This window comes from Entelurus aequoreus, linkage group LG01 (genome assembly GCF_033978785.1).
Source record: "Entelurus aequoreus isolate RoL-2023_Sb linkage group LG01, RoL_Eaeq_v1.1, whole genome shotgun sequence".
Classification (NCBI taxonomy): Eukaryota; Metazoa; Chordata; class Actinopteri; order Syngnathiformes; family Syngnathidae; genus Entelurus; species Entelurus aequoreus.
The window spans coordinates 72999231-73020875 of NC_084731.1; the positions used below are offsets into that span (position 1 = coordinate 72999231).

At 45.8% G+C, this 21645-nt stretch overlaps 1 protein-coding gene across 2 annotated transcripts in view; it reads left to right on the forward strand.

Moving 5' to 3' along the window:
* Positions 1–21645, forward strand: part of LOC133656886 (voltage-dependent L-type calcium channel subunit alpha-1D-like) — a 205076-nt gene that overhangs the window by 33180 nt on the left and 150251 nt on the right. For both annotated transcript variants that reach the window (XM_062057746.1, XM_062057752.1), the window contains exons 8-9: positions 8304–8407; positions 8473–8642. In XM_062057746.1, the coding sequence (XP_061913730.1) occupies positions 8304–8407; positions 8473–8642 (274 nt within the window). The remainder of the gene's footprint in view (positions 1–8303; positions 8408–8472; positions 8643–21645) is intronic.

The window sequence follows — 21645 nt, forward strand, 5'->3', positions numbered from 1 at the left end:
GTTGATTCAGCGTCTGTCCCGCTTCCCCTTGTGGTACACTCGGTAGAGAAGCCTCTCTTTCCAAGGTCGAGGTTAATACACACAATTCCCGCTGCTTTAATGGTAGCTTGCCTCTATGAATCTTGGCTTTTGTTACTGACTAAGTTTGGATTTGAGGGCGTTGGAATTGAACAGCCCTACAGGACATAATTGTTAGTGGACTCCATTAGAGTGACCCTTGAGAGCTAGGTGTCGTACACACTGTGATCCTATGGTTTATCGTCGAGGACGTGTCGGTAGGTGAAAGGTTGAAAGGATGCAAATTTGGCTTCTTGGTATAATGCTTTTTAATGCAGGTTCTTCATGAATCTTGATATAATGCCCCTTAATGCGGGTTCAATGGCACAAGCATTGCACAGCGTTAATGAATCATTTCACAAAAATCATGAGAAGTTGAAATATAAAAATATATAAAAAGTAACAAACAAATCATCAGAGGGTGTCTAATTCAGTTCAAATGAAAGTTCGAATTGGGACTTACTTTGAGAGGTCCTTTGTGGTGGGTCCCCTGGAGGGGGGCCGGGGTTGGGTCGAAAGTGGCCGAAAAGAGTCTCTTGAATTTGGGCAAACCCTGACGTGTCACCCGGCCGAGTGATCCGTCGTCGGGCTTCTGCTGTGCCGGCCGGAGAGGGAGGCCAGCAGGAGCAGTGGAGTCGTAACGCCCTGGTTCCTTTGGTAGGACAGGAGATCCTGGTCCTCTCGTTTGGTCACGGGGAGATCGGAATGGAGCGAGGTCTCTCGCTTTGTCGAATCGGGTTCTTCTTGTAGAGTTTTGGCCAAAGTTCTTTGTTTCAGTCCAAGTTGCAAAGAGACCTCTCGATTGCCCATTCGATGCTACGCGCACGTAAGGAATCCCGTGAAATAATGTTCTTTACACTCCTATATACCCTCGGTTATGGGGGGTGGTTTTCTCTCTAACCAATCCACCTCTTACTCCTATGGGGCTATACTGCATCATACTATATTTTACAATTCATTGGTCGATTCTTAGTTCATTCCGTTCATTCTCGACTCTCCCCTTTTTGGCTACCGTGGACTTAGTAGCTACGCCCCAACCAGTCTATTCCAGATTCACCTGGATGACCCTTCTCCCCATTCCTCCCTTCTTCCAACTGTACAATTAAGTGCCAGTATATCACTCCGTCCCCACCCGGCTAATTAGTACTGTCGTGAGGGTTATTTTGAACTGGGGATGTATTGCTTGCTATAGCATTCCACTCGCCCTCTCCTTTATCTTGAACTTATCTTCAACTTTTTACTTCGACCGCTATACCTGTCCCTCCATTCTGCCTTGACAGCCCTGTTTGCTAGGGAATTTCTATGGGTTCAGGGATGGCTATGTGTGAGTTTCTACTCATGGGCCTATATGTCTCTCTTCTGACTTTCCCTGATCTTATTCTCCATTTGTCTTGAACCTTTTCCTGACACCATTACTGCTTTAGTTCACATGATCATTGACAAACTTCCTCCTTGATTAAATACATTGATTATATACATTGATTAAATATAATTTACATTCTATTGATTATATGGGTTCGTTCTAGGCCTTGTGTCTCTGCCGTGCTGTTCGCAGTTACTAGGGGGGAAATACAGCCTATCTTAGGTCTATAGTTAATCTAATTTAGGTGAGGGTTTCTATTTTTCTTGACACCCCCTTCTAGAAACCCTTGGTAGGTAGGACAGGCAGCGTCCCCTAGCGTCCCTTGGACTTCTCCCGATCCCCCGGGCTTAAGGACCCGGGTGAGCCGTGAGGAGAATCCGCAGACACAGGGGAGGTTGTATCCAGGTATACCACCGGCGCCCCTGAGTCATCAGCCTCAAGTATCAGGCGACCTCGGGCAGACGACGGCGGGGTTTTGTCGAGCACATTGTTTTGCCCTGGAGTACCGGGAGCGTGAGCAGGAATAGGGTTGGTGACAGCCCCGCAAAGCGACATCATGAGGTCCTTCCACTCCTCACTAGGAGGGGAAGGTGACTCAGACTGCATCAGCGAGTCTACCAGCGAAGCCCCAGGTGAATCAGGCAAGGGAGTACTTGCATGTGACCTCGGTTGTGCGGGGAGCGCAGGAAACCCCGGAGGAGCTCCTGTTTTCAACCGCTTATGCCGAGGTTCCTCAGCAACCGGAACCTGTTCACATGTTACGGTGCCCCCGGGACAAGCCTCAGTCGCTTCCGGCTGGGACTTCTCCAGGCGGGCATCCAGCGCAGCCATCGCTTTCGCCAGGGCCGCTCTTCGAGCCTGGATCTCCTGCCGGCCCATCTCCCAATTGTCCTCCCAGTCTTCCCAGTGAAAGTTCTCGAGCTCGTTCACATAATCTGTAATGTGCTCTGGGAGGTACTCCCAGGGCTCAGACGCCACCGTAGGCGCCTCAATCTCCAGGCGTCTAGTAAATTCGGGTTCCATTGCCGGTTCAGCCCCGGACGCAGCGTCCATCGCCTCTTGAGGCGAGGAACCCTGGTCCACTGTGACTGGTTCAGGAGCCGCAGGAGCTATGGCCGGTGTAGGGATCACCACCCCAACACACGGATCATGCGGCTGCGGCCTCCCATCAGTCAACCCCGGCTCTGCACCATCTAATATCACAACTGGTTCGGGATATGGAGCTCCGGGCGCCAGGGGGGAATCTCCATCCCCACCCCCGGCGTACGGGCTTCCACTACTATGGGGGCATCCGGGACCTCTTGGTCAGGTGCGCCCCCTTCTGGGGAGGGCGGACCTGACTCTTGTCCAGATTCAGTACTAACGGAAATTGAGGTGTCCTCTCCCCACCGGAAAAACCCGAGGTTGAAGGTTCCAGTTCCTCCATTATCTGGAGAATCAGGTCCTCCAGGCACCTGCCGTAAACCCCCGATAGCTAGGAACCTGCCGTCCTCAAGAGCATGGGTGGACATAATCCTACCCCCAGTTGTTTGTTCCCATATTGTAGAATAGATGGAGGTATATGTGGCACCTACCATCATGCGAGGCCTAGTAAGGGATCCCCCCAACTGCTGACAGAACACAGGTATAGCACCCTGAACAAGGCAGGCTACCGCCGCTGCCGGTACCGTAGGACCCCCTGGTTGAAGGTGAATGACTCCCCAGGCAAACCGATAGCCGGGAAGGGTCAGGTAGCAGTGGGAACACATCAACACCCCCTTCATGTCCCAAAAACAACCGTCATATGGTTGCTGGCACTTGTTGCACTTGGTGGTGACCTAATAACCCAAAACAGAGCAGATATGAGAAGCATGATTTCGTTTGCACATTTCTAAGCCAAAACTGAGCCCCCCTCCTTTTTAAGTAGTGCCATCCGCTAATTTAGTCTTATGTCGAGGCCCTGCGGTCCACTGAGAACCGGCGGGTTGCAACATGTCTCATTGCCATCCTTGTCAGCCAGGGACTCTGGATCCTGGGGTGGGGAGATGAGTCTCCCCCTCGACGCCTCGGGAAGAGCGCACCGTACACCATGCACCAGGCGGCCATCGGGACTGATGAGCCCAACCCGACCCAGTAAATGGCTCCCAGCACTCCCCAGCCGAGGGCCCAAAGGCTCACCGCCGTCACCCTGTACAGCCATAACTGTCTGAAGCACTTCTTCTTCAACAACTATCACCTTACACATACAAAATTATAAATTTTTTCTTCAACAACAATCCCCTTACACATACACAATTTATACATTGCTTCTTCAACAACAATGACCTTACACCTACACAATTATACATTTGTTTTTGAACAACAATCACCTTACACATACACTATTATACATTTCTTCTTCAATAAAAATCACCCTACACATACACAATTTATACATTTCTTCAACAACAACCACCTTACACTTACACAATTATACATTTATTCTTCAACAACAATCACTCTACATATACACTATTATACATTTCTTCCTCAACAACAATCACCTTACATATACATAATTATAAATTTCTTCTTTAACAACAATCACCTTATACATACACAATTTATACATTTCTTCTTCAACAACAACCACCTTACACCTACACAATTATACATTTCTTCTTCAACAACAATCACCATACATAAACACTACTATACATTTCTTCTTCAACAAAAATCACCTTACACATACATAATTATACATTTCGTCTTCAACAACAATCACCTTACACATACACAATCAATACATTTCTTCAACAACAATCACCTTACATTTACACAATTATATATTTTTTCTTCAACAACAATAACCTTACTTATACAATATTATACATTTGTCCTTCGACAACAATCACCTTACACATACACAATTATAGATTTCTTCTTCAAAAACTATCACCTTAAACATACACTATTATACATTTCTTCTTTAACAACAATCACCCTACATATACGCTATTATACATTAATTCTTCAACAACAATCACCTTACGCATACACAATTATATATTTATTCTTCAACAACAATCACCTTACACACACACAATTCATACATTTATTCTTCAACAACAATCACCTTACACATACACAATTCATACATTTATTCCTCAACAACAATCACCTTACACTACACAATTAATTATTTCCTGTTCTACAACAATCACCTTACACATACACACCTATACATTTGTTGTTCAACAAACAATCACCTTCCACATATACCATTACACATTTTTTTCTTCAACAACTATCACCTTACACATACACTATTATAGATTTCTTCTTCAACAACAATCACCTTACATATACACAATTATACATTTCTTCTTCAACAACAATCACCTTACTCATACACAATTAATGAAGCTTCATTTTCAACAATAATCACCTTACACATACACAATTTATGCATTTCTTATTTAACAACAATCACCTACACGTGGCAGCACGGTGGCAGAGGGGTTAGTGCGTCTGCCTCACAATACGAAAGGTCCTGAGTAGTCTTGGGTTCAATCCCAGGCTCGGGATCTTTATGTGTGGAGTTTGCATGTTCTCCCCGTGACTGCGTGGGTTCTCTCCGGGTACTCCGGCTTCTTCCCACCTCCAAAGACATGCACCTGGGGATAGGTTGATTGGCAACACTGAATTGGCCCTAGTGTGTGAATGTGAGTGTGAATGTTTTCTGTCTATCTGTGTTGGCCCTGTGATGAGGTGGCGACTTGTCCAGGGTGTACCCTGCCTTCCGCCCGATTGTAGCTGAGATAGGCTCCAGCACCCCCCGCGACCCTAAAGGGCATAAGCGGTAGAAAATGGATGGATGGATGGGCACCTACACGTACAAAATTTATATATGTCTTATTAAAGAACAATCACCTTACACATACACAATATATACAATTCTTATTCAACAAAAATCACCTTACACATACACAATTCATGCAGTTCTTTTTTTTAACAACAATCACCTTACACTTACACAATTTATGCATTTCTTGTTCGACAACAATCACCATACACATACACAATTTATACATTTCTTATTCAAACAAAAAAAAGGTCACCGGCCTTAAGGTCCATCCTTCCGCCAGAATCCTTGACTGGTCACCGACCTTAAGGTCCATCATTCTGCCAGAATCCTTGACCGGTCACCGTCCTTAAGGTCCATCGCTTTGCAAGAATCCTTGACCGGTCAACGTTCTTAAGATCCATCATTCCGTCAGAATCCTTCACCGGTCACCGGCCTTAAGGTCCATCATTTTGGCAGAATCCTTGACCTGTCACCGGCCTTAAGGTCCATCATTTTTGCCAGAATCCTTGACCAGTTACAGGCCTTAAGGTCCATCATTCTGCCAGAATCCTTGACCGGTCACCGGCCTTAAGGTCCATCACTCTGCCTGAATCATTGACCGGTCACCAGCTTTAAGGTCCATCATTCTGCCAGAATCATTGACCGGTCACCGGCCCTAAGGTCCATCATTGTGCTAGAACCCTTGACCGGTCAACATTATTAAGGTCCATAATTGTACTAGAATTCTTGACCGGTCATTGTTCTTAAGGTCCATCATTGTGCCAGAATCCTTAACCGATCACCTGCTTTAAGGTCCATGATTCTGCCAGAATCCTTGACCGGTCACCGGCTTTAAGGTCCATCATTCTGCCAGAATCCTTGACCGGTCACCAGCTATAAGATCCATCATTGTGCCAGAAGCCTTGACTGGTCACCAGCCTGAAAGTCCATAATTCTGCCAGAATCCTTGACCGGTCACCTGCCTTAAGATCCATCACTGTGCCAGAATCCTTGACCGGTCATCGACCTTCAAGTCCATCATTCTGACAGAATCCTTGACCGGTCACCGGCCTTAAAGTCCATCATTCTGCCAGAATGATGGACCTTAAGGCTGGTCACCGGCCAATAATTCTAGCACAATGATGGACTTAAGGCTATTGACCGGTCAAGGATTCTAGCAAAATGATGGACCTTAAGGCCGTGATTCTGCCAGAATCCTTGACCGATCACCTGCCTTATTATCCATCATTCTGCCAGAATTGGGTCACCGGCCTAAAGGTCCATCCTTCCGTCAGAATCCTTGATCGGTCACCGACCTTAATGGTAATTCTGCCAGAATCCTTGACCGTTTGCCGACCTTAAGGTCCATCATTGTGCCAGAATCCTTGACCGGCCTTAAGATCCATCATTCTGCCAGAATCCTTGACCGGTCACCTGCCTTAATATCCATCATTCTGCCAGAATCCTTGACTGGTCACCAGCCATAAGGTCCATCATTCTGCCAAAATCCTTGACCGGTCACCTGCTTTAATATCCATCATTCTGCCAGAATCCTTGACCGGTCACCAGCCTTAAGGTCCATCATTGTGCTAGAATTATTGACCGGTCACCAGCCTTAAGGTCCATCATTCTGCCAGAATCCTTGACCTGTCCCCGGTCTTAAGGTCCATGATGCTGCCAGAATCCTTGACCGGTCACCGACCTTAAGGTCTATCATTCTGCCAGAATCCTTGACCGGCCTTAAGGTCCATCATTCTGCCAGAATCCTTGACCGGTCACCTGCCTTAATATCCATCATTCTGCCAGAATCCTTGAGCGGTCACCGGCCTTAAGGTCCATCATTTTGGCAGAATCCTTGATATGTCACCGGCCTTAATGTCCATGATTCTGCTAGAATCCTTGACCGGTCACCGGCCTTAAGGTCCATCCTTCCGTCAGAATCCTTGACCGGTCACCGACCTTAAGGTCCATGATTCTGCCAGAATCCTTGACCGGTCACCGGCCTTAAGATCCATGATTCTGCCAGAATCCTTGACCGGTCACCGGCCTTAAGGTCCATCATTCTGCCAGAATCCTTGACCGGTCACCAGCCCTAAGGTCCATCATTGTGCTAGAATCCTTGACCGGTCACCGGCCTTAAGGGCCAACGGGGACGGCGTGGCGAAGTTGGGAGAGTGGCCGTGCCAGCAATCTGAGGGTTACTGGTTCAATCCCCACCTTCTACCATTTTAGTCACGTCCGTTGTGTCCTTGAGCAAGACACTTCACCCTTGCTCCTGATGGGCCTGGTTAGCGCCGTGCATGGCAGCTCCCGTCATCAGTGTGTGAATGTGTGTGTGTGTGTGTGTGAATGGGTGAATGTGGAAAATAGTGTCAAAGCGCTTTGAGTTCCTTAAAAAAGGTAGAAAAGCGCTATACAAGTACGACCCATTTACCATTTACCATTTAAGGTCCATCATTGTACTAGAATCCTTGACCGGTCATTGTTCTTAAGGTCCATCATTGTGCCAGAATCCTTGACCGATCACCTGCCTTAAGGTCCATGATTCTGCCAGAATCCTTGACCGGTCACCGGCTTTAAGGTCCATCATTCTGCTAGAATCCTTGACCAGTCACCAGCTTTAAGGTCCATCATTGTGCCAGAATCTTTGACTGGTCACCGGCCTTAAGGTCTATCATTCTGCCAGAATCCTTGACCAGTCACCGACCTTAAGGTCCATCATTCTGCCAGAATCCTTAACCGGTCACCGTCCTTAAGGTCCATCATTGTGCTAGAATCCTTGACCGGTCACCAGCCATAAGGTCCATCATTCTGCCAGAATCCTTGACTGGTCACCGGCCTTAAGGTCCATCATTGTGCTAGAATCCTTGACCGGTCATTGTTCTTACGGTCCATCATTGTGCCAGAATCCTTGACCGATCACCTGCCTTAAGGTCCATCATTCTGCCAAAATCCTTGACCGGTCACCGGCTTTAAGGGCCATCATTGTGCCAGAATCCTTGACCGGTCACCAGCTTTAAGGTCCCTCATTGTGCCAGAATCCTTGACCGGTCTGAAGATTGTGAAATGTTTTTGCAGATGAACGATGCGATGGGCTTTGAGCTGCCGTGGGTCTACTTCGTCAGTCTAGTCATCTTTGGATCCTTCTTTGTTCTGAACTTGGTCCTGGGAGTCCTCAGTGGGTAGGTGTCCCCCAGAGGTCTGGAGGTATGGGATCTGAAGGTGTGATGCTGGTTTGTGCCGTCAGAGAGTTCTCCAAAGAGCGGGAGAAGGCCAAGGCGCGAGGTGACTTCCAGAAGCTCCGTGAGAAGCAGCAGCTCGAAGAAGACCTTAAAGGTTACCTGGACTGGATCACGCAGGCAGAGGACATCGACCCCGACAACGAGGACGAGGGAGACGAGGAAGGCAAGCGCAAAAGTGAGTCATCTGAATATGGAAGTATTTGTTGTTGGTGTCTTTATGAGTAGACTTAAAGCTACACTATGTCACAGTGGTGAGGTTTTTTTTATTTCAACGATTAACTCTTTAGTATACCTTTTTATTACATCCACTACATAATACATTTTATTTTTTAAATTCTTATTAAAGTAGAGAAACAGATGTAGCATAAGTTCATTAAAATAGTTACTATTTGTAATTATCTGCCCTGATTGATATATTATATATATGTGTTACATATTTCAATTAGAGTTGTCAAAGTTCATAAGGTAACAGTGAGTGAAAGTTCCTTCAACAAATGTACTAAGTGACCCTCAGTACAAATATAGATCACAAAGGTAGAATACAAGTCCAGTAAAAGACAAGCCCAGCTCCAAAAAGTGACTTTCATCCACTGCCGCTGAGAGTTGAGTCATCACCGCAGCGGCAAAATTAAACTTTGATTATGAATGAATGAATAACACAAAATGTGGGTTGTTTTGTCAAAGATGTCATGTGTGATGTATACAGTAAATGTGTGATATATATACAGTAAATGTCATGTGTGATATATACAGTAAATGCCATGTGTGATATATACAGTAAATGTCTTGTGTGATATATACAGTAAATGTCTTGTATGATATATACAGTAAATGTGTGATATATACAGTAAATGTGTGATGTATACAGTAAATGTCATGTGTGATTATATACAGTAAATGTCATGTGTGATATATACAGTAAATGTTATGTGTGATGTATACAGTAAATGTCATGTGTGATATATACAGTATATGTCATGTGTGATATATATAAACAGTAAATGCTAGTACATCAAATATTATAACATGTTTGGTTTTCTAGTATTTCATCTTCAAGTTTATTACAACATATCATTATGAATACCATGAACTTGTAAAACACCTACTATCACAACTTGTATTAGATCACAACAATCCATGTGTTGTCTTATTCATGGGCTAAAAAGATAAACACGTCAGTGAAGTTTCGTTTACTTTGTAATCATAGTCATAGTTGTTATTGTCAGTAAATGTCCATGTTGTCTTCTTTCTGTTTCATAAACGTTGACATGAAACAAACAAATTGTCCATGTTGATCAAAACATGATTTGATGAAATATCAACGATTATAATAATCACAAGTTAACTCCAGACAGAATGTGATTCATCACCATTGAACATTTTATTCATTTGACGGATCTAAGCATAATAAATGTAGACATGATTGTTATTTGTACAATGCTTTGTACAATGTTTTGTCTCTCATTTTTAAGCACCAGCCTTCCCGCTACTCTTCTGATGGAGCAAAGATAGCTTTCTTTTTTCCGCTGATGTCGGATCAGGCTCTCCAGTGGGCCACAGCAGCCGTGGACAAGACTGTGGGCCTGAGCTTCGATTACGCCGCTTTTCGGGCCGAGTTCAGGGCAGTGTTTGACCACCCCGTGGACGGTAGGGACTCTGCAGTCCGTCTGCACACCATCCAGCAGGGCATCGCTCAGTCACGGCCTACATCCGTGAGTTCTGCACCCTAGCTGCAGACAGCGAGTGGGGAAACCGCGCACTCCAGAGCGCCTACAGAAAGGGGCTAAGCGAGCAGGTCAAGGACGGCTTGCTGAGAGACCGACCTACCTCTTGGCGAGCCCTCATCGAACTCGCACTACTCTTCGACCAGCGATTTGTTGAATGAGCAGCCGAGAGAGCACAGGTGGCCGCTAGATCCACTCCTGCTATCCAGTTCCGACCTGCCTACCACACAACCAGCATCCGACCCATACCTCCGCCCATGCCAACTGTGACCATAGAACCCATGCAGTTGGGAAGAACGCATCTGGAAGCGGAGGAGAGAGGAGAGAGAGAGAAGGTTCAGGCAGCGCCTTTGCCTCTATTGTGGCCTGGCAGGGCACGTCATCCTTGACTGCCCAATGAGGCAAAGAGGACCAGGCTCACCAGCTAGGGGAATCCTGGTACGCCACATGTCTATTCCCCAGGAGAAGAGGGACCAAGGCATCTTTTTTCCCGCTACTCTGTCGTGGAACTCTAGGACTCTGAGAGTGGGGGCCTACTTGGACTCCGGAGCTGATCAGCGTTTCCTCGACCATGAATTTGCCCGTCAAACAGGCATTCTGCTTGTTCCCTTGAATACATTCCTTCCTACTCAAGCTCTGGATGGACGCCCCCTGGGACCCATAAAGCATCGTACGGAGCCCCTATCTTTGTCCCTCTCGGGCAACCACGTCGAGACCATCAGCTTCTGGGTACTGGACGTCCTCGTCGCTCCATTAGTCCTCGGGAGATCATGGCTGCGTCTGCACGACCCCCACGTTTCATGGACCACGAGCAAGATCAGCAGACCCAGGCCCGGTATCCAGCCAGCTAATCTCGCCCATATACCTGCGGTCTACCACGATCTGGTTGCTGTCTTCAGCAAGGAACGTGCCCTATCCCTTCCACCACACAGACGTTATGACTGCGCCATCGACTTGCTGCCCAACACAGTGGTTCCGACCAGTCGGTTGTACAATCTGTCACTTTCTGAGAAACTAGCCATGAAGGACTACTGTATATTACGGAATCCCTCGCCTCAGAATCATCACAGCCTTCCAAATATCCTCTGGCAGCAGGTTTCTTCTTTGTGAGCAAGAAGGACGGCTCGTCAAGACCATGCTTTTACTACCGGCAACTAAACCAGATCACCATAAAAAATAAGTACCCTCTACCCCTCCTGAGTTCTTTTTTCGAGCCTCTAGCCCCAGCCACCATATTCACCAAATTTAATTTAGGGAACGCTTATCACCTGGTGCGAATCAAAGAGGGAGACGAGTGGAAGACAGCATTCAACACCAATCTTGGGCACTTTGAGTGTCGGGTGATGCCTTTCAGACTCACAACACCCAAGCTGTCTTCCAGACGCTCGCCAATGACATTTTGAGGGACATGCTTGACCAGTCGTATATCTTGACGATATATTGATCTTTAGTCGTAGCCTGCAGGAGCCCCGGCAACACGTCCGCCTTGTCCTGCAGCGCCTCCTGGAGCATCGCCTGTTAGTGAAAGCAGAGAAGTGCGAGTTCCACACACCATCCGTAGGATTCTTGGGATTTGTGGTCGAGGGAGGACACATCCGGGCTGACCCCAAAAAAGTTGAGGCGGTTTTGGCCTGGCCTCAGCCCCCCACCTGGACGGAACTAAGGATGTTCCTAGGATTCGCCGGGTTCTACCGTAGATTAATCCAAGACTTCAGCAAGGTAGCTGCACCACTTCATTCACTCACCTCTACAAATGTCTCCTTCCAGTGGACACAAGACTGAACGGACTGAAAGAGAGCTTCATCTCCGCCCCTGTCCTCATCCATCCGGACCTGGACTGTGCCTTTATCATAGAGGTGGATGCTTCGGACTCAGGGATTGGTGCTGTGCTCTCCCAACGCTCCCGAACCGACAGCCTGATTCACTCATGTGCTTTCTTCTCCAGGCGACCTACCCCAGCTGAGCGGAACTATGATGCGGGTAATAGAGAGCTATTGGCGGTCCATGAGGCCTTGCCTGAATAGAGGCATTGGCTGGAAGGGGCCAAACACAAGTTTCAGATCCTGACCGACCACAGCAACCTTCTCCATATCCGCTCAGCCAGGAGGCTTAACAACTGTCAGGCTTGTTGGTCGCAGTTCTTCAGTCGTTTTTATTACCTCCTCTCGTACAGACCGGGCTCCAAAAATACCAAGGCTTATGCACTTTTCATGGAGGAGCCCACCTGCACCCCGGCGGCTGAACCCATCCTCCCTCCTGCCTAAATTGTGGGCATGGTCTCCTGGCAAATTGTGGACCTCCCAGAAAATATTTTCTTCCCCTGTGAGCTTCAATCCAGGGTCCTGGATTAGGGCAATTTCAGTGTCTTCTCCTGCCATCCGGGTTTCCAGCGTACACTATCCTTCATCCGACGGCAATTTTGGTGGCCGTCGATGGCAGCTGATACACATGAGTTCATCGCCGCTTGTACGACCTGTTCCTGCAGCAAAGCCTCAGACAGACCTCATGCTGGTCTCCTGTGCCCCCCGCCTATTCCTGCCCGTCCATGGTCTCACATCACCCTGGACTTCGTTACAGGATTTTCGGTGTCCAGAGGTAACTCCACTGTACTAACTATTGTTGACCGTTTTTCGAAGGCAGCACACTTCATACCACTCCCCAAGCTTCCATTCTCCTTTGAGACGGCTGACCTCCTCACGCTTCATGTCGTCAAACAGCAAGGAATTCCAATGGATATCATATCTGACCGTGGCCCCCTGTTCACCTCCCGGGTATGGCGGGTTTCTGCAAGGGGATCGGGGCCTCGGTCAGTCTCACCTCTGGATACCACCCACAAAGCAACGGGCAGGCAGAGAGGGCAAACCAAAGCTTGGAGACCATGCTGTGTTACGTTGATTCCCGCCAGCCCGTCTCTTGGAGCAAGTTCCTTCCCTGGTTCGAGTATTCCTACAACTCCATGGAGAGGGCACATATTAAGCGGTGTCAGAGGGTGTAGAGAGCCGCCCGTGCGGCACTGGAAAGAGCCACAGAGAGGATGCGCCACAGTGCCAACCGGCGCCGCATCCCTGCACCATCCTACCAGCCATCCTACCAACAGTTGATGTTGCTCGCCAGAGACCTCAGCCTCCAGGTACCATCGAAAACATTAGCCCCACGATATGTTGGACCTTTACCCAAGTGATTCTGTTATTAATCCTGCGTCTGTCAAGTTGGCTCTCCCACCCTCAGTCAAGCGACACCCGGTTGTACATGTCTCCCATTTAAAGCCGGTAGCAGAGAGCGCTCTGTTCTCTTCTAGCGACCTGGTGTTGACGGTTAAAGAAATCCTCAGGGTCCGTCGGTAGGGAAGGGGGCTCGTGTGCTTGGTCGACTGGGAATGTTATGGACCAGAGGACAGATCTTGGGTGCCGGCCTCCTACCTTACCGACCCCTCGATTTTAGAGGATTTCTACCGTGCCAACCCCGATGCTCCCCGTCGCTGGTCAGGAGCCTTGCCTAAGGAGGGGGGTACTGTTACGGCACATGCGCAATCCCGCATGTGATCTGCTGCAAGCGCAGCCGGCACATCCGTTTGAAGCGCGCCGGGACACGCCCCTGCTCGCTCTTCTCGCATCGCGGCCACACACCTGCATGGCTGCAGGCAGTCAGCAATCAGCGCACCTGGGTCGGATGAGGGCAGAAGGAATAAAGATCAGCGGACCCGAAGATCCAGTGCCGGAACGTGTTCACTTTTATGTAGTAAGCATCTGTCTCTGGCTTCCCTCTGCGTACTTGCTCTCTCTCTCTGTGCTTTCCCTGTGCCAATGTCTCTGTGTTCCCCGCAGTGTTCCCTCTGTTTCCCGTGATCGAACTATGTGCCTCGACTCCTCTCTGGATTCTGGACTGCCTCCCTCGATCCTCGACCCCTGCTTAGCCACGGACCTCCTTGCCTCTCTCCCCGACCGCTTGCTTGCCCACGGTTTGCTTTCTTGCCTTGCCCCTCTGGTCGGACGAAGGATTCATCCAACATGCACATACAACAACCCCTGGTAACATTTATATTGTTGATTCTACACATCATCTTGCACCATCTAAACACCAACAATGAATTGATTAGCTGAACTCTCGACTCAATTGACAAAATCTTCTCGACGAGGAAGAGAGGTTCTGGGGAGCCTGGCTGCCCTGACGGAACGATTGCTGCGGGGTATGTGAGAGATTCCTGGGAGAAATGGAGAATCATGTGCCTCCCAGTCCTTCCATCGAGGACGTGGAAGACATCTACCTATTTGGAACCGTGATCGCGGGGCATGTGCTGATTGGGCTGGGCATTGCCCTGGTGTATCGCCAAATTCGGAAAACAATGGCAGGCATTCAGGGAGCCCAAAGGCTGTCCGTCGCAATGGAAGGCTTGGGTCGACCTGTGGGATCACAGACTGTGGCGATTTCTGAACTAAATCGCAATATGGATCACATCATGGAGAGGCTTGCTAGATTGGAAAAAATTGGATTGAGAACTGGCATGGACGATTAGAGCAGGAAAACTTGGAAAACAACATTCCTAATCTACGATTTGACTCCCCCGAATGGCCTTGACGCTGCTCAAAACCAGAAGAAAGGCTGTTGGAAAACATCCCCGAAGGACACCTCAGCGAGGGACGCTCTGACTACCCTCGCTCCCTCCTCAACAACACCTGGGTGTTGAACTTTGCTTGCACTGCCTGCAGAGCGACTCCGGGCCTATATACACAACAACTCACCCTGATGGGCACATGCTCACACACACACCCCATCCCCCATGCCTCTGCCACTGCTTATTCCCTTGGGGCGATGGACGGAGCAGCGACGCTTGCAGTAGCGGCTGGCCTACGTGGCCCCTCCCCAACCCCTCTGTTGCGAGTCTTGTTGATTAACATCTTTGTGTGCTATGGCTACAAGTTTTTTTCCCTTGGCCTCAGTCTGGACCCCCGCCCTGGAGTCCAGCCTTTGACTGAATATTTTTTTACTCTCCCCCTTCCCTTACATATACCTGTTTCTCACCTTTTTTTTGAAAGGGCTGCTGGACTGTCTGGCTGACCCGTCAGCGATCCTGTTCTGTCTCCCTGTAATGTTTTGTCTAATCTTGAATGGGATTGTGCTGAAAAAAAAGTACTATCTAATCTAATGTGCATATATATATATACAGTGTGTGTGTATATATATATATATATATATATATATATATATATATATATATATATATATATATATATATATATATATATATGTATATATATATATATATATATATATATATATATATATATATATATATATATATATATGTATATATATATATATATATATATATATATATATATATATATATATATATATGTATATATATATATATATATATATATATATATATATATATATGTATATATATATATACATATATATATATATATGTATATATATATATATATATATATATATATATATATATATATATATATATATATATATATATATATATATATATATATATATATATATATATATATATATCCCCAGGTGCATGTCTTTGGAGGTGTGAGGGGCCTATCCCCAGGTGCATGTCTTTGGAGGTGGGAGGAAGCCGGAGTACCCGGAGGGAACCCACACAGTCACGGGGAGAACATGCAAACTCCACACAGAAAGATCCCGAGCCCTGGATTGAACTCAGGACTACTCAGAACCTTCGTATTGTGAGGCACATGCACTAACCCCTGTGCCACCGTACCGTGCTGCCCGATAACAAATCATGTATGTACACACACACACATATATATATATATATATATATATCATCATCATCGGCGGTCACTCGTGGTCGAGTATGACTGTCCTCCTTCCTGGTCCTTGTGGGTCTTCAGGTGGGCGTAGAGGCCGATTCTGGACCCGATTATTCTGGGGCAATGTGGACAAGGGAATGTAGTGGTGGTGGGTTTGGGTTGGGCCTGCTTGATGGATGCTCTCTCCTTTCTTAGTCTGCGCTTGTCTTGTGCAGCATGGCGGAGGTCGTCATTATATTGCGCGGCACCCTCACGGACAAGGTTTCTCCACATCGTTCTGTCTGTTGCCTTGATTTCCCAAGACTTAAGGTCTATGCGACACTTTGTCAGGTTTGCCTTGATGTTATCCTTAAATCTCTTCTTTTGACCTCCCGGGGCCCGTTTCCCTTCAACAAGCTGTGAATAAAGAACTTGTTTTGGGAGGCGAGAGTCAGGCATGCGGACTACATGGCCAGTCCATCTAAGTTGGTTTTGGGCAATCGTGGCAGTGATGGTGGGCAAGCCAGCCTCCTCCAGGACGCTGGTGTTGGTGCGTCGGTCCTCCCAGCTGATCCTGAGGATTTTTCTGAGACATCTATGATGGTAGGTCTCGAGTGCCTTTAAGTGCCTGCTGTAGGTGGTCCAGGCTTCTGACCCATACAGAAGGGTGGGGAGCACGACTGCTTTGTAGACCAGGATTTTGGTCTTTGCTTGGAGGTCACGGTTCTCGAAGACTCGCTTCCTCAGCCTTGAGAAGGCCCCACTGGCACAGCTGAGGCGGTGGTGAATTTCATCGTCAATGACAGCTTTAGATGACAGGAGGCTCCCGAGATATTGGAAGTGGTCCACATTTTCCAGTCGGATTTTGTCAATTGAGAGGTTTGGGGGCAGGACAGGCGCACTACTGTTTGGTGGTGATTGGTGGAGGATTTGGGTTTTCTTTATATTGATAGCAAGACCAAGCTGTTTGTATGCCTTCGCAAAAGCAGACAGAGTGCACTGTAGGTCCTCTTCTGAGAGGGCTACGAGGGCATTATCGTCTGCATACTGCAGCTCCATGATGGATATGGTGGTGGTTTGACCTTTAGCCCTGAAACGGTTGATGTTGAGGAGTTGACCGTCGGTTCTGTACATTATTTTGACTCCCTGGGGCAGATGTATGTTTGTGAGATGGAGGATAGCAGCAACAAAGATGGAAACTACTACTGCTTTTGTTAGCAGTACTATTAGCAGCAGCACCACTCCCACTAGTGCCACCACCACCTTCATATATGTATGTATGTATGTATGTATGTATGTATGTATGTATGTATGTATGTATGTATGTATATGACAGGCCCCTCCCACCTCCAAAGACATGCACCTGGGGATAGGTTGATTGGCAACACTAAAATTGGTCCTAGTGTGTGAGTGTGAATGTTGTCTGTCTATATGTGTTGGCCCTGTGATGAGGTGGTGACTTGTCCAGGGTGTACCCCGCCTTCCGCCCAAATGCAGCTGAGATAGGCTCCAGCACCCCCCGCGACCCCAAAAGGGACAAGCGGTACAAAATGGATGGATGTATGGATGATTTGTTATCCTTGAATGATTTGTTGTTGAGGCAGCACGGTGGAAGAGGGGTTAGTGCATCTGCCTCACAATACGAAGGTCCTGAGTAGTCGTGAGTTCAATCCCGGCCTCGGGATCTTTCTGTGTGGAGTTTGCATGTTCTCCCCGTGACTGCGTGGGTTCCCTCCGGGTACTCCGGCTTCCTCCCACCTCCAAAGACATGCGCCTGGGGATAGGTTGATTGGCAACACTAAATTGGTCCTAGTGTGTGAATGTGAGTGTGAATGTTGTCTGTCTATCTGTGTTGGCCCTGCGATGAGGTGGCGACTTGTCCAGGGTGTACCCTGCCTTCCGCCCGATTGTAGCTGAGATAGGCTCCAGCGACCCCGAAGGGAATAAGCGGTAGAAAATGGATGGATGGATGGATTTGTTGTTGAAGGAAGAATATTACTCCTGGTCATACTTGCCAAACTTGAGACCTCCAAATTCGGGAGATTTGGGGGGTGGGTGGCCAGGGGGCGGGGTTAAGGGGGGAGGAGTATATTTATAGCTAGAACTCACTGAAATTCAAGTATTTCTTATATATATGTATATTTATATATATATACGTTTGTATATATATATATATAAATAAAATAAATACTTGACTTTCAGTGAATTCTAGCTATATATATATATATATATATATATATATATATATATATATATATATAAATATATATATATATATATATATATATATATATATATATATATATATATATATATATATATATATATATATATATATATATATATATATACATGTATTATATTTTATATATATATATAAATATAAATAAAATAAATACTTGAATTTCAGTGTTCATTTATTTACACATATACACACATAACATTCCTCTCTACTCATTGTTGTATTTGAAAGTGAAATGCTTTGCAGCCAGTAGCACAGCCTTTGAAGGAGCATAGGTATGGGCAGTGTAATATTCTGGGTTGGAGTCAATAACCAGGCGAGGTGACAAAGTTACGTCTCTTTACTTCATACTTCAGAACTGACTCCCACACTTGCCGTCAGGGTGCGCAATACAATGTAAACCGTTGGCCAACCAAAAAGTAACCACAGAACACTATACGGTATAGTGTTCTGTGGTTACTTTTTGGTTGGCCAAACGGACGTGACGACAGGCTGTCCTCACTCAGGTCCGCACGGACCTGGAGGGGGCGTGCTTTAAGTCCGGCTGGAAATCGGGAGAAATCCGGGAGAATGGTTGTCCCGGGAGATTTTCGGGAGAGGCACTGAAATTTTGATTTGTTTTTGAAACATCTAAAGCAAGAACGAATACAAAATACAAATGTATTTCAGTTTTAGGAGTTAAGTGGTGGAACAAGCTCAGTGATGAGCTGAAGACATGTACTTCTTTGTTAAGGTTTAAGAAAACATTGAAAGGTGAAATAATTGAAAATGATAAAATATAGCAACGATTACTTTCATCCCATTGATTTTTTTTTTTCTTTTTAATGTTGATGTTCCAGGTAATCTTATTTTCAGTGAAGGTATAGGATAGGCAAATATAAGCCTTGGCTTCAGCCTATTCCTTTTTCGGTCATGCTTTTTCTTTTTTTTTCTTTTCTTTTCTTTTTGTGTGTAAATGTGTATGATTGTTATATATGTATAATTTGTACTGTACTGTCACACAAAATGGTTATTGGTTGAGGGTTGATTATATGGCTGAAATAAACTTATTTCATTCATTTCATTTCATTTCAAATTCGTGAGTCTCCCGGAAAATTCGGGAGGGTTGGCAAGTATGCTCCTGGTAGTACTTTGTGCTCCTTGTTGTACACACCTGCTGACTCACTGCTCCCTCTGCTGGCTGCTGTGTGAACTGCATATTGTCACAGCAGGACTCACACTAACTGAGCTCATTCACAAGAAGAAGGCAAAGTTTGGATGGTTCACTCAGTCCACAGACACTCAGGGTAAATGCCAGCCCTTTTTACTACTCATCTCCATCACACTTCAACACATCAATCATTATATCTATACACACACACACACACACATACACACACACACACATATATATATATCAATAAAGTTTGTCTAAGTCTTATATATGCATCCATGTATGTATAAGATTATTTTTTATTGGAAGAAAAAACCTCTTCAAGTGATAGTTGATGTCATAGTTTTGTCATCATATCTCATCTTCATCATCGTCATCTTCATCGTCATCATCGGCATCATCTTCATCATCAACATCATCATCATCATCATCCTCCTCTCTCTAAAGGACAGAAAATGTTTGCATGTAGTTATGAGAAAAGTTGGATTCCAACTAAAAGAATAATTCCAGTTTAGAAGTCAAATCTAAAAATTGTTTGTGAGCCACTAAAGTCTAAATTAAATTAAAGATATTATGTAGTATTATACTATATATATATATATATATATATATATATATATATATATATATATATATATATATATATATATATATATATATATATATATATATATATATATATACACACGCATATATACACACACACACATATATATATATATATATATATATATATATATATATATATATATATATATATATATATATATATATATATATATATACACACATATATATATATACACATATATATATATATCCATCCATCCATCCATTTTCTTCCGCTTATCCGAGGTCGGGTCGCGGGGGCAGCAACCTAAGCAGGGAAACCCGGACTTTCCTCTCCCCAGCCACTTCGTCCAGCTCTTCCCGGGGGATCCCGAGGCGTTCCCAGGCCAGCTGGGAGACATAGTCTTCCCAACGTGTCCTGGGTCTTCCCCGTGGCCTCCTACCGGTCGGACGTGCCCTAAACACCTCCCTAGGGAGGCGTTCGGGTGGCATCCTGACCAGATGCCCGAACCACCTCAACTGGCTCCTCTCGATGTGGAGGAGCAGCGGCTTTACTTTGAGCTCCCCCCGGATGGCAGAGCTTCTCACCCTATCTCTAAGGGAGAGCCCCGCCACCCGGCGGAGGAAACTCATTTCGACCGCTTGTACCCGTGATCTTGTCCTTTCGGTCATAACCCAAAGCTCATGACCATAGGTGAGGATGGGAACGTAGATCGACCGGTAAATTGAGAGCTTGGCCTTCCGGCTCAGCTCCTTCTTCACCACAACGGATCGATACAGCGTCTGCATTATATATATATATATATATATATATATATATATATATATATATATATATATATATATATATATATATAAAGTATATGTGTACAAACCCCGTTTCCATATGAGTTGGGAAATTGTGTTAGATGTAAATATAAACGGAATACAATGGTTTGCAAATCCTTTTCAACCCATATTCAATTGAATGCACTACAAAGAAAAGATTTTTGATGTTCAAACTCATAAACTTTATTTTTTTTTTGCAAATAATAATTAACTTAGAATTTCATGGCTGCAACACGTGCCAAAGTAGTTGGGAAAGGGCATGTTCACCACTGTGTTACATGGCCTTTCCTTTTAACAACACTCAGTAAACATTTGGGAACTGAGGAGACACATTTTTTAAGCTTCTCAGGTGGAATTCTTTCCCATTCTTGCTTGATGTACAGCTTAAGTTGTTCAACAGTCCGGGGGTCTCCGTTGTGGTATTTTAGGCTTCATAATGAGCCACACATTTTCAATGGGAGACAGGTCTGGACTACAGGCAGGCCAGTCTAGTACCCGCACTCTTTTACTATGAAGCCACGTTGATGTAACATGTGGTTTGGCATTGTCTTGCTGAAATAAGCAAGGGCGTCCATGGTAACGTTGCTTGGATGGCAACATAGGTTGCTCCAAAACCTGTATGTACCTTTCAGTATTAATGGCGCCTTCACAGATGTGTAAGTTACCCATGTCTTGGGCACTAATACACCCCCATACCATCACAGATGCTGGCTTTTCAACTTTGCGCCTATAACAATCCGGATGGTTCTTTTCCTCTTTGGTCCGGAGGACACAACGTCCACAGTTTCCAAAAACAATCTGACATGTGGACTCGTCACACCACAGAACACTTTTCCACTTTGTATCAGTCCATCTTAGATGAGCTCAGGCCCAGCGAAGTCGACTGC